Source organism: Phaeoacremonium minimum (genome assembly GCF_000392275.1).
Source record: "Phaeoacremonium minimum UCRPA7 unplaced genomic scaffold PA7_03_scaffold_496, whole genome shotgun sequence".
Taxonomy (NCBI): Eukaryota; Fungi; Ascomycota; class Sordariomycetes; order Togniniales; family Togniniaceae; genus Phaeoacremonium; species Phaeoacremonium minimum.
The window spans coordinates 1192008-1205472 of record NW_006921398.1 but is presented as its reverse complement, the minus strand read 5'-3'; the positions used below and the strand labels follow the sequence as shown (position 1 = coordinate 1205472).

At 47.3% G+C, this 13465-nt stretch overlaps 3 protein-coding genes across 3 annotated transcripts; 1 reads left to right on the top strand and 2 right to left on the bottom strand.

Annotated features, from left to right (window-relative positions):
- Positions 1 to 2309: 2309 nt before the first annotated feature.
- Positions 2310 to 3570, top strand: UCRPA7_7011 (putative actin-like atpase domain-containing protein; the record flags this gene model as incomplete). Its single annotated transcript, XM_007919546.1, has 4 exons — positions 2310 to 2365; positions 2417 to 2993; positions 3045 to 3509; positions 3565 to 3570. The coding sequence occupies 4 exons, from the start codon at positions 2310 to 2312 to the stop codon at positions 3568 to 3570; spliced, it is 1104 nt and encodes a 367-aa protein (XP_007917737.1).
- A 1428-nt stretch (positions 3571 to 4998) lies between these two features.
- Positions 4999 to 5769, bottom strand: UCRPA7_7010 (putative secreted protein; the record flags this gene model as incomplete). The annotated part of the gene is made up of 1 exon (XM_007919545.1): positions 4999 to 5769. The coding sequence occupies one exon, from the start codon at positions 5767 to 5769 to the stop codon at positions 4999 to 5001; it is 771 nt and encodes a 256-aa protein (XP_007917736.1).
- Positions 5770 to 6768: 999 nt separating this feature from the next.
- On the bottom strand, positions 6769 to 7467 carry UCRPA7_7009 (putative sulfate permease 2 protein; the record flags this gene model as incomplete). Its single annotated transcript, XM_007919544.1, has 2 exons — positions 6769 to 7347; positions 7402 to 7467. The coding sequence occupies 2 exons, from the start codon at positions 7465 to 7467 to the stop codon at positions 6769 to 6771; spliced, it is 645 nt and encodes a 214-aa protein (XP_007917735.1).
- Between the last annotated feature and the right edge of the window lie 5998 nt (positions 7468 to 13465).

The following is a 13465-nucleotide window of genomic DNA, read 5'->3' as shown; positions in this document are numbered from 1 at the left end:
GCATAATAGCAATGTGTTGCGACTACTAATGAACAATAAACTCATAGCGCCCATGTCGTCTAATTTTTGGCACGAGTTGTGCTTCATAAACGTCGAAAAAGGGACAGGTACACGCTCTGGGAACCAGAGCCTGTCTTCATATAACCCTAACCCTCTCGGAGAGGTCGGGTGCGAGGGTCCACGTCTTAGCTCGCGACCTTACCTAAACATTTTTGATCCTCAACACCAGGTCGAAAGCATCGAATGGACGATGGGCAGTCTGCCGCGTAAAGTGGTGTGTATCATTGGCGCAGGTATCGCTGGACCTACTTTGGCATTGCAGCTGCTATCTCACGCGCGTCTTGCAGCGCGCTTCCGCCCCATTCTCTTTGACCACTCACCAAACCCAGCAGCAGTGTCTTCCGATGAGGAGAAGAGGCATCGACCATCTGCAGGCGCCGCGATTGGGATCTTCTCGAATGGATTGTACCCATTATATCAGTTGGGTTTGAGAGATAAGCTGCATGAGGCGAGCTCTGAGTTCGCCGGTATCCGCGTCTGGAGAGGGAGTCTCGGCGATGGAGACAGTCCTGGCTTATACAGATACCTGAATGGCTGCAAGAACACCTGCTGGAGTGCCGAGTTGCAAACAGGTCCGAGATCAATTGAGCGTAACAGGTTGCAGGCTCTGTTGCTTGAGGCTGTCCGTAAACGGGGAGGCGAGGTCCGGTGGGACCGGAGGATCGAAATTATCAAGACAGTGGGTACAGGCACAAGACTTCGCTTCGATGATGGGTTTGAAATATATGCAGATCTTCTCGTCGGAGCAGATGGAGGATTCTCATACGTGAGAAGGTTCATTCTGTCACAGAGAGATCCGTTGACAGCTGAAGATCGATGGCTGCCCGACTTCATGAATTTAACAGGGTTTTATGGAATGTCTTCTGGATACTTCCTCGACCCCAGTGATCCACGCACAACAGAAATCCATGGCATCTGGTTGGATCAGGGGTACCTATCTACAGCATGGCTTCCTGGGGGCAAGATCCGCTGGGATTTAGTTCTTCCTGAGACAGCAGCACCGCCTTCGCCATATACATTGAAAGGCGACGAGGCAAGTACACCTGCTGGATTTGGCTGGGAGCGATCCATTTATCCTAGTGCATATCCGAGGGCTTCTACTGTTGAACTATTGAGGAAGCATGCTGGGGTTTACCATCCACTCGCTGGTTCATTTGGTGGTCTTCTCGAAAATGCAGAAAGAGTTATTCGTAGCCCCCTGAGGCAACGAGTTTGGAAGGCAGACGAAATACATTTAGATAGTATCGCTTTGATCGGGGATGCAGCCAGGCTGATGCTCCCTAGTAGTGGACAAGGTTAGCAAGTGTATCAGTTGGAAAAGTGGTTGCTTACTGTACACAGGCACCGGATTTGCAGTCGAAGATGCTACTGTGCTCGCCGGAAATCTTCTAAAGCATCTTGACAGACCGACGAAGGGAGATGGTTTCCGAACGCCATTGGAAAAATATGCCCATGAACGTGTGGCTAGGTCTCAACGAATGGCAAGAACAGCATATTGGGCGGGCAAGCTTGGAACGGGCAAGACATGGGCGTGGCGGACAATTAGGGATCGGCTTCCACTCGGAGTCGATATGAAAGAGCAAGTGAATCATTTTGTTTCTGAAAGCTTTGTCAACTAACACAAATAAAGAAAACCTCATTCGAAAGAACCTTGGCCGTTCGATGCGAGGTTTGAGGTCGAATGAACTCCCCCAACACTGGGCTTGTGGGCAAAACTCGGCTAGTAAATACCAACCTGACGTAAAAGTGAACCGCGAGCAGGTCAAAGGACAGGTTGGATGTCTACTTTCTCCAAGAACATTCGAGCCTGCGCTTCAACTTTTTATTTTCTTTCTGAGAACTGTCTTCCCGGCAGACAATAGTTTCGCAACCTCACCCTCGACGGCTTAAATAACGATCTCCCACTCCACCACATTAAGAAGACTTGTCTCCTCTCTTTCTACAAAACCTTGACCACCCACTACGGAGTCGTGCCAGCTTGACAGATTTATCTTCGCGCAGTGAGAGGTCACATCCACATCATCCCGCCACTCTGCACCTTCCGCAGACCCGCTCACTCACGTCTTTCACTCCAGATTCCTCTTAGAAAGCTACACCTGCGTTTGCGATCTGCTCTATCCCAACAAACTGCCCCACTTCCTTTCTCAATCTATTCCTTACCACGAACTCCCTTCCCTCACGTCAGCTTTGCCAAACCCCAACCACATCCAGCTTTCGGATTCCTACCTCGACATTGAGAGCCCGCCATCATGGCGCCTTCTGACGCAGACCCAAATATTGTGATTGGCATCGACTTTGGTACCACGTAGGTGGAGCTTCCATTAGGCATTTAAGAGTACCCGCTGACCGAGTCCAGCTATTCCGGTGTTGCATGGACATGGTCCAAAGTAGAGCACACCGAGATCATCACGAGCTGGGAGTCTAGAGAATATAGCAACTCTGACAACGAGAAAGTACCTAGTGCTATCAACATTAGCAAAACGCCTGGAGGAGAGGTTTCGTGGGGCTATGCGACTGATCCAGACGAGCTTCCCTTGAGATGGTTCAAGCTATTGCTGATCGAGGAGAAAGACTTACCTAACGACGTCCGAGAAAGTTCACAGCTCCGAGAAGCTCGCGCATACCTCAGAAACATAAATAAGACGGCTATCGAGGTGATTGGCTTGTACCTGCGCCATCTCTGGAATCATGCGATCCAAATTATCACCACGGCTGTCGGCAAGGCGGTTCTGAATTACTCCCAACATCATGTCGTCATCACACTTCCAGCTATCTGGCCCGAGTACGCAAAATCTCGGATGCGGGAGGCCGCAATTCTAGCTGGAATCGTCCAAAAGCGCCTGGAAGCAGAAACTTCACTTACCTTCGTATCTGAACCTGAAGCTGCTGCACTTGCAACTCTTTCAGATTTGACACAGCGCCCTGATATTAAGGTATTTTCCACCTATGACTACATAACATTATTTCACTGATAAAATCTCAAGAAAGAGGATACCTTCGTAGTTGTCGACTGTGGTGGTGGAACCGTGGATATCATAAGCTATAAAATTGTCAGTACGGAGCCTATGACTGTCCGTGAATGCGTCACAGGCCAGGGTGGGCTTTGCGGAGCTGTCTTTGTCGACGATGCCTTCGCGAGACTCCTCGAGTTGAAGATGGGCAAAGCATCGTGGGACAAGATGACATCGACCAGTCGTCAACGCATCTTGAACGATGACTGGGAACACGGCATCAAGAAACAATTCCTCGGCCAAGAGCGGACTTGGACAATCCAATATCCCTTCGAATGCATCGACTCTCATGAGAGGAAGTCTTTGAAGAGGTGGCCCAAAATCGAACTTGATGCAGACGATATGTGTGGTGTGTTTCGGCCGGTCATGAACAAGATTCATGACCTTATCGAGAACCAGATCGAGAAAGTGACAAAATCGGAGCATAAGGCTCCGAAGGTTAGTGTGACATTTGGATTTTCAGCTCTCTTTGGTGCTATCACCTTTTTCAAAGCCATAGATTCTCTCACTCTTCTATCAGATGGAGTTACTGACGTGAACCCATTAGTATGTCATCTTGGTTGGTGGATTTGGACGATGCAAATATCTCTTTGAGGACCTTAAATTGAGGTTTACCCCTGAAATCCTCCAATCTCGGGGAACAGGACCAGTAAGTCAAGTAACCTCTACTGTTCAAGTACACCTCCTAGAGTCATGGTTTGAGTTTTTGAGATCGAAATTGTCTCAACCTGAACACCACTCTCGGGATATCTCCACTCGGCTTTTTCAAACTCTCACGCTGGTCTCATAAGCAACAACTGACCCTAGATTTGTAGTGGACGGCTATTTGCCGAGGGGCTGTCATTCATGCCTTGACGACACAGAACTTGCATCCTGCATTTGCAGTTCATGTCGAATCACGCGTATCTCGGTCGAGCTATGGGGTAATGTACTATACCGATTGGGATTCGGGCAAACATGACTCCACAGATAAGTTTTGGCATACGAAGGAACAGAAATACAAGGCCAATAACCAAATGAGATGGTTTCTCAAGAAAGTCAGCATTGGAATAAGAGTGGCATAAAATGTAAAACAGTAGCTGACAATACTCAAAGGGCGAGAACATCGTGGGGAAGACCCCAGTGCGACATAGCTATTACCGGCTATTTGAAACACCACCGACTTCTATTAGCCAAACCATATACATGTCTAGGACTTCTCCCGCATCTGCTCGCTGTGACAAGACCGTTACCAAGTTTTGCGAGATTGTTTGGGAAATAAGGATTGATTTTATCAACCTTCCTCTTCTCAAGAATAGTCTCGGTAAAGTCTACACAAAAGTGGAATATGACACCGAAATGACTTGTTCCGGAGGCTCGGTCGACTTTGCTGTCTATCACAATGGGAAGCGAGTTGGATCCAAGAATGTCTCTGTAGAGTTCCAGGACCATCATGGCTTCGCCGACAAGGTATGAGCATTGGATGTTTACGAGAACTCCACCCGGCACCTGAATACTAGTTCCGACTCGGAACTCCTTTATTCAGGCCGAATATTATGGATTGCTTTGCTTTAATGTCTAATTTACTGCTTTTTATTTTGGAGGGATCTGCGCTCATCGAGATGGGCTACATAATCAGGAGTAAGTAACACCAAGAAGAATTGAGATTAGAGGGATATCGAGCTAATATGCCTTTTTCAAGGTCACATTGATGGTGTCACACATGCAGGGGTGCTGGAGAATGACCAGGAAATTGACATCATTTCAGTGTGACGATAAGTCAGGACTGTGTGTGAACGCATTCTTAGTTTACTTGTTACTTAAATCTTGCTCATGTCCAGAACCACCACCCACTGCCCTTGATAAGAGAGAAACAAAAGAAATAGCGTCCCGTCAATTGAGAATGAGCGCATATGACAGTTATTTGCGCTCATCATAGGAGAGGTGATCACAACCTCTGAGCACCCACAATAGGGCCTCCTAATGGTGCTTGCACCATCACAACCGCACCAAGCCCTGGCTCCATGGCGCTTCGAGCCACAGGCAAGGGCACAACCACGTTTCCTCCGGTCCATTCACCGATCTTGATGATTTCCTTGACAATGTTTTTATGCTCAACCTTCTTCCCCTTGTTTGGGCCGTTCTTGATTTTGATATTCTCGCTTTTAGCATCGAAGACGACCACGAGAATGTCATGAGGCTCGATTTCTTGCTTATCCGAGTCGATCCTCACATCAGTGTCGTTGGCATCAACGTAGATGTGCCAGTCTAATGCGTGTCCCAGCCCACGTGCTCGCGAAACGATATCAGCGACCTCGTCCTTCCCGCCAGCACCACTGCCATCGGCGATTCCATTGACCACCACCATAGGCGTGAAGAGGCTGTTGCGTGCCCATTTTCTAACATAGGCACGCTGGCGAGCATCCCATTGGGTATTGGCGAAAGTGTCCTTCCATCCAAGATGGTCAAACAGAGTGACGTTGTAGGAAAGTAGCTGAAGATTGTGATTGTTCGCGCCTTCGAGGATGCCGGGGATCGCGGGAGGACAGGACTGGCAGCCCTGGGATTGGAAGAGCTCGACGACGGCTAGTGGTTCAATGTCGATGAAGCACGCCGCTGTATGCTGATGAGTGTGATCATTGTCCATGTCGAGCTGGACTGCGCACACCAGAGGTGGCTGCTTCTTCCGGCGGAAGAGCTTACGGAAAACCGAGGCCATAGTTTGTTTGAAGGAGCAAGAATATTGGTGTAAAATTGCTGTAGTTGTGAAGTGGACTATTTATCGCTTTGAGTTCGATTGAATATTTGATAGAGAGATGTAAGATGGTGAGTCCGTTGACAATGCATCGAGTGTTGCTGCTCTTATATACCCATATCCTCCTGACGATCCTCGGCCAAAACACTATGTAAACCTCATGATATCAATTAGATATTTGGAATGGTTAGGCACCTATAGCCAAGCCAAGGAGAGGCTGAGCGAGCTGAAAAACTTGAAACTGCACGAAAGCAGATGCTATAATTTGACTATGACCGAGAAGTAATTCGAAAAACAAATCATCCTAGCATCGAGACACCATGGGTGACTGAGTGGAATCATTGGGCTGCAGTGTTGGTTAGGTTGTGGGTAAATGGGATGGTGGTGGCTGTGCTACTGGAGTGCTGACTGGACTGAAAATATGGCAGATGGAAGCGTTCGCGTCTAGTAGCCTTGTCCGTGGCCGAGGCACTTGTGATGACCGAAGGTCTTACGCGAGGTATAAGAGAGTTGGTTCCCATTCGCTGCCATCATTCCAATTTGGGGTCGTCAGTGGCTTGAATCCTCCAGAACGCACAGGCATGGGTTGAAAATGCTGTTGGAATCAATACGTGGCTGATCAGGGCTCTAGACACCCGAACCGAGATTATCGCAGGACCTTTCCAAAATAGGCAGTCTTGATTCCCAAGTCGCCCACTTGATTGGTTCAGGTTCACCTCAGCCATGTCCTGTCAGCAGGGCTGGTAACGTTCGTCCAACGAGCAATTCAAAATCAAGACGCACGTTGAACAGCTCTCCACGATGACCTAACTGTGCAGGTAGTTTACAGGTCTATTCACCAAGTATAAATGCACTGATCAGGCACCCAACGTAATGCTGGTAAAGGAGTGGTGGAATAAAAATTTACTATCCCGACAAGTCCTTGCCTCAGATCCTTGTTAACAACAGCGTTTGCCTATCTCGCTATCGGGATTGAGCATGGAGAATAGCACTATCAACAGCCGTGGCTACGTCAATGAAGAAAAATGGGCGATTCAGGCCCCAAACTGGGGCCAACTTCCCATTGTAATCCTCATGTGGCTGCTCTACCAGCTTGCCATCATCGCCAATTGTAGGCGAGGAGATTACAGGGGTGATTGCGACCCCAGCTTCCAGGTCATCACCAGGCTTTTTCTCGGAGACAGAGCCACTCGCATCGCTCTTTGCGGTCAGCACTTGTGAAGGTGCCACGGTGACAATCTGATTGGCAGGTGTAATCTCCTTGTCGCCATCAACGCTCTGAGACGCGGCACCGAAGCCTGCAGCAACGAGTGCGCGCTTGCTCCAAGGGTTGTTGACGGCCGCGAAGTACCACTCAACTGTCGAAGGTGTGGCGTATCGCTGGAACTGATTGCGCAGATCGATTAGCGCTTGGACGGAAGTCACGTCGACGAAGTTGACGGCGGAGAAGTCGAGAATCACAGCACGCAAGATAGGTCTAGTAGCCACATCATCTGACACTGTCTTTCCCCGTCTTGGGCCGGGGTCGTTCCATGGTCGGTCCTATCATCACATACGATCAGTAAAGGGTCAATTTGCAGCTGTCTCACAACATACTCCGATCTTGTCATATTTATCAAGTTCAGTCCGCCGGGTATGCTTGTAAATGTATACAGTGAGCATGTCAAGATGATGGGATGAGTTTGTATAATTGAAGCCTTCCGTGAAACGATAAACAAAGACCCCTGGGAAAGGAGACTCAACAGGAACACTAGGATTCGAACTGTCGGATTTATCGTAAGGTAAGAAAGAATCTTTCGTCTGTCCGACATTTCCCCCAGCATTAAGGTCGTGAAGGGTACCGGTGATGGTCTTGGTCCGTCCTAAAAATCTGCCTGATGATCTCGCTAATCGGTATAGAAGAAGTGCTGCCGATGCGGCCATGTTTAGATAAATACCATTCTCTAGATTCGTGAACACCGTTAAGATAACGCCAGCAAAGAAGATGAATACCTCAAGCGGCGAAGTCTTCCAATACTGGTATAGGGTGTTTGGCGGAGTAATGAGATCGCCAACTGCGTGTATGATAAGAGCCGCTAGGGAGCTTGATGGAATGTAGAAAAACACAGAGGTTAAAGCATATAGTGCGAGAAGTACTATGACGGCTGTGAAGATGCCTGCTAGAGGAGTCCTCACGCCTGCTTTCGACTTAATCGCTGTTCGCGAGAAGGAACCTGTTGCTGGATATCCTCCTAAGAATGGCCCAAAAATATTCGAGAAACCAATTGCGACCAATTCCTGGGATGGATCGATAATATAATTATTAATCCTCCCGAATGACTTTGAAATAGCAATATGTTCAATAATCAGAACGAGGATAGTGGTCGGTATGTCTGGTGCAAGTGCTGAAAGGAGATCCTTGGTTATCTTTGGTGCTCCAGCATGTTGAAATCCTGAACTGGGTGTAAGCTATCGTCTGCTAAATCAAGAAACCAAAATTGAGTCGAAGAAACTCACCACTAGGCACATGACCAAGAATCTTGAACTTCGCCTTCTTCGGATCCTCAATACCCCTATTGACTAACCAGCTGACAAGAATGTACAGCAGAACGACGAATGCCATACGTAAAGTAGACACAAAGAACCATAACTTTTTGTTCTTGGGCTGCTTCCTAGACATAAAGTTGCAGAACCACTTGACAAAAAAGAGAAAGAACAACGCAGTCAATCCCATTGCTGAGTCGAGTTTAGTTCTAGGAAGACCTTTGAGAGTGTTGATGATAACTCGATAGGTGGCTTCTCGAGTATTGACTCCAGATATGCCCATAAGCGCTGGGACTTGTCCAGATCCAATGCTTATGGCCGCTCCCGTCATGAATGAAGCAATGGCAATCAGGGGAATGAATTCAACAATAAAGCCCGCTCTGATGAGTCCAAGAAATAGTAGGACAGCTCCAGAGATGACAGCTAAACCCCGAGCAATTTGGTCGGCGGCAAACTCATCGGGATACTCTTCTTGCACACGAATCACGATGTTTCCTACAATTGTAGACATGACTGCTACAGTCTGTGGAGTATGTGAGCATAGTCACAAGCTCTATTGAGCACCAAGAACTTACGCCGATGGTGATGTCTTTTGATGTTGCAAACGCCCAGTACAGAAGAAAGCCCACGAAGCTGGTATAGAGACCAAACTCCGGTGGAAGCTTCGCAAGAAGGGCGTAAGCCATCCCCTGTGGAACAACAACGAAGCCGACAGTGATGCCTTGCAATGTCAGCTATTAGGTTCAGAAGCGGACGTCTGAAGTAGAATAAGTTCCACCTCATGCATTTCCCTACCTGCTATTAGGTCGCCAAGTAGCCAAGTGAAATTGTAGTGAAAAATCCAAGACCAAAAGGGAAACAAGCTTTGAATGTAGTGGGTCACACCAGATCTTGTTGGAACAAGACTCAAAAAGAACTCCTTGGATGTGGGGATGGATTCGTTGTATATATCAATTCTTGAGCCTGGCTTAACTCCTGGCCCGTATTGCGATGCATGTGGAGGATCAAGCTTGATGCCAAATGCCCGTGCCAGTCCTCTACCAAAGCTATTGCGAGCCATGTTTAGTAGCTAGATTTCAGCGAACTGGAGGAACAGCAGAGCAATGATGTCGCAGGAACTGGATTCATGTCGAGAACAGTGAGATTCTTTATGTCAAGTCACATTCAGAACATATGGCGTGCCCAGCTGATCCAAGATTTCTTGACGGCAGCCAAGTGTTCGCTAGGGAGCTTGGCTGATAGCAATCCCACTCCTCAAGAGGCCTCATTGTCAGCCATCGACTTGGCGCAGGCTCGGCAGTCCCCCTATCCATGGCGATACTTCGCAAATTACCGCCGGTCCAATCACTATTAGCGAGATAATTTCAGTATGTCAATTGAAATTGAAGAGGCAAAAGCTGAACTTTGTATCTGTGATACGTTTTACACTGACACATATTATTGTCCCGATTTTGGTGATGGCGGCGAGCTGGTGGCTGACACATACCTTCAACACGGTAATTTACTCATAGATTGACCCCTGACTAGAATCATTCCCCAATAACATCATTCCCAAGGAACAGTTGCAATTAGAAAACCTTTGCGAAAAGGAAATACAAAATGCCATTAATGATATCTGATTCTGAAACGAGACAAACTTGCTGGGACTGGGAGACTTGCGGTTTTCGTCGTCAATTGGAAAAGACTTTAGACTCAATTAGGATAGATAATGCAAGTTCATGAGGCTCTTGGAAGATAGTCAGATCAGAAACCCTTTGCGACATCATTGCTCGTTGCATCATATTTGCGAAGATAGACTCCAGGATTTGCACATGCTGGTAATCGGTGAGTTGATTCCTTTTGGTGACCCTTGAGCTGTCTGAGCTGGACGCCGGAAATGTTGGCATCGGTCGAGATGACCACGATTGGAAGGCTAGTCATGGTATCAGTATCGCGCAGATGTCGCCATAGCTGGGCGTCTGACGCCATAAAACCAAGACTTTTGCGCTCCACACCAATCCCGAAACCGACTCCCGGCCGCAAACAAACTGCAATAAAAACTCTTAAACAGATGCGCGTCCACAATTATGTACGAGAGGCTTTTGCCACAAGCTGAGAATTGGGAGTGAGAGGGCACCTTAGATTGGGGGGAAAACATGATTGACAGAATGTGTTTACACAGTTAAGAAATCGCATGCTTGCATCTCCATGAAATCGATCCATCAATGAACATACTCATTCTTCAAAGGCTCTTACTACTAATACAATACGTGTTGAGACAATGACAGCAGCCCATTTCTAGTTGAATGTTGCGAGATACATGAAGATCGTGTCGTAAATCGTAAAGCCAATATCCCGTTGACGTGCTCACTTTCCAAGACATGGCTTTCCACTCAGAGACTACTCGTCAATTTGTGAAGTCGAACGGGACTTCCTTAACTGGCAGACAGCATTATCTACTCACTGTGAAATCATTTGCTGTTGCCAGACAGTTTAGGTAAGATAGTGTGTCTCTTGAAAGAGTGATGATCCTAAGCCAGACAGGTCATGAACGAATCGCGTCGAAGTCTCAGCGCTAATCCGTGAATATGATGAGTACAATTGTTTATGATGAACTCAAACCAATGGGTCGGCTTGCACTGATAGTGTCAAGAAAGGCAGATTGTTCGACATGGCGAAACTGCCGATCCAAATAAAATCGTTGGTTTCCTAAAGTAGTACCTTCGTGGCGCAATCCGGACCAGCTTCGAAAACTTTGAGGATCATTTTGAGGCTAAACAAGGCTTCTTGACACACAAGGACCCCCACATGTCGTTCCTTTTGCTACACCTCAGCCAGGGTAATAAATGTTAGTTCAGAAAGGGGAATAGTACCTCCTCAACTAGGGATTAGTACCTTCGTAGAAGCTAATGACCCATAGTAATACAGAACAGTCAAGATCTTGATAAGTATGATAGCTCTTAACATTAAGTATCTTTAACCTTTCAAAAGTAACATTTGATACCCTGGCGGAAACGCAGTAGTCAGAGTCATACGCCTATCATTTCGGTGACAAGAGATGAGCTGTGAAGTAATCGCCGACCGCATGAACTTCTTCCTGGTCAGCCATGCTGACCCATGTCGACAAATCTGCGTCCAGAGGCTTTTCGGCTCATCACAATCCGCCAATCAGAGGGGGCTGAGTAATTTAACCATCGCCGACGCTTCAGGCTTTCCTGGAGCATGCAAGCCGGGATTCGTCGTGGGTGAGTACTGCCGATGCTTATAGGACCAGGTCAAATCCTCCCATGGCTGCTTTTTGATTGATTCATCACTTAGCAGTCACGGGAGGACTTGATATGGTCTTACAAAGTTAATTTAAAGTTGTCCTGGAGTCTATCGACTGGCTTCAAGTTGGAAGGTACCCCTGCGACCGTTGAGCATACCTCATCGACAATCTTGCCCGGTGGCATGTAACCAAACTGAGGCCAGTGTAGTAGATGATCACTCTTCAACAAGCTTATCAGAGATAAATTCTCGTCAAAACAATCGTTAAAAAAAAACTTGCACAGATATTGTTTATGTAAAAATGAGCGCTGTACGCTAGATAGTCATTTGTATAGTAGCAGGTCTTACACTGGGTTGCAGCCAGAGCACGATATGGTGCTAAGTGAGACTAAAGACTACTTTCTCACGCAACTGTCGACCCTACTCCGTAGCCTGAGTTGATATCAACCCCCCTCCTTGATATTACAATCTATCTTATAGACGTGGTTTTCTAATCTTCATCACATTACGTCGTAGTTCGTGACTTGCCCATAGCAGCACTCGCCATGTAGGATATATAAACTCCTTCAAAAGCCATTCAAGAAAAAAAAAGGTAAAACCTCCTGTTTCAGCCCACCCTATAGACCAATTTCTCGCCTCTCACTTTTCCAGCTTTGATATCTGCAAAGCCTTGCGCAATTCCTTCAAGACCACCATCCATGATACGAGACGTCACGGGGATCACCTTTCCCTCTCGGAGCAAGCCAGTGAGGTTCTTCAAACAAGTTGAAGCAAGCTTGTGATCCTCCGGTAAAGCTGGATAATGTTTGAATAGAAACCAGAAAGGCTGTACAGTGTTAACTTTGAAGACTCCTGAGGAACAGGATTCGGAAATTCCTTGCCTTTCCAAAAGCGGTGTATGTCAAGATCCACTCATCTGCCCGAACGTCGGAAGGAATAGAACCCTTGACTAGTGCGGGCGGTAGTGTCCGTATTATTCTCCGGGGTTTCTTGGGTATAGAATTGTTGTCATATCCCTCCTCATTGGGGATCATGCACTTGGCAGAAACTGCAGTTGATTGGCCCTCAGAGAAACAGTCTACGCACTTGGTAATATTCCTTCCGAGATTCCTCACATCACTGACTAGGGAAGGAGATTTGTAATCGAATATTTCGTTCGCGCCCATCTTTTTCAACATGTCATGATGCTGTTGTGACGCCAATGCGATGATGAACGTGTTTGGATACATCACGCGTGTCTGCTGTATAGTGTACATTCCCGTGACTGTCGCTGCGCTGTATACTAGCAGCTGATATTATGATGTATTAGCAACGCCCGCCATTGAAAGGAACAGCCAACGTACAGTATCGCCGTCCTCCTCTTTATCATAATCGGAATAGAGTCTCTGCCTGAGAGCTTGCATGGCGCTTAGCCAACCCACTGTAAGCGTGCACGCCTTCTCCAATGGTACCTCGTCCGGAACTTTAAAAACAAGTTTCGCATCCGCTACCAAGTACTGAGCGAACGCGCCGTTGTGAGTAGAGTGACATCCGTGTACACCACCAGCAACTCGATCGCCAATGTGCAAGGACGGGTCTTTGACGTTCGACCCAATAGACTCTATGGTGCCGGAAAAATCGCATCCAATTACCTTGCTAGGCGGAAGAGCGACAGCGGCATGCTTGTCTTATAACTTGATTAGCCGAGTTTGACTATATTGTAGCATCTGAAGGGATTAATGTACAATCTGTAGGGTTGAGTGATACGAAAGCGACTTTTATGAGGAGCTCATGGTCTGCTGGTTTGGGGATCTGTATTGTCGACAGGACTGGGGAACGCAAGAAGCGTGTTTTCAACGCTTCCATACTCATATTGGATGTCTGAAATATGTTTGAATCAGACTGCTTTGGC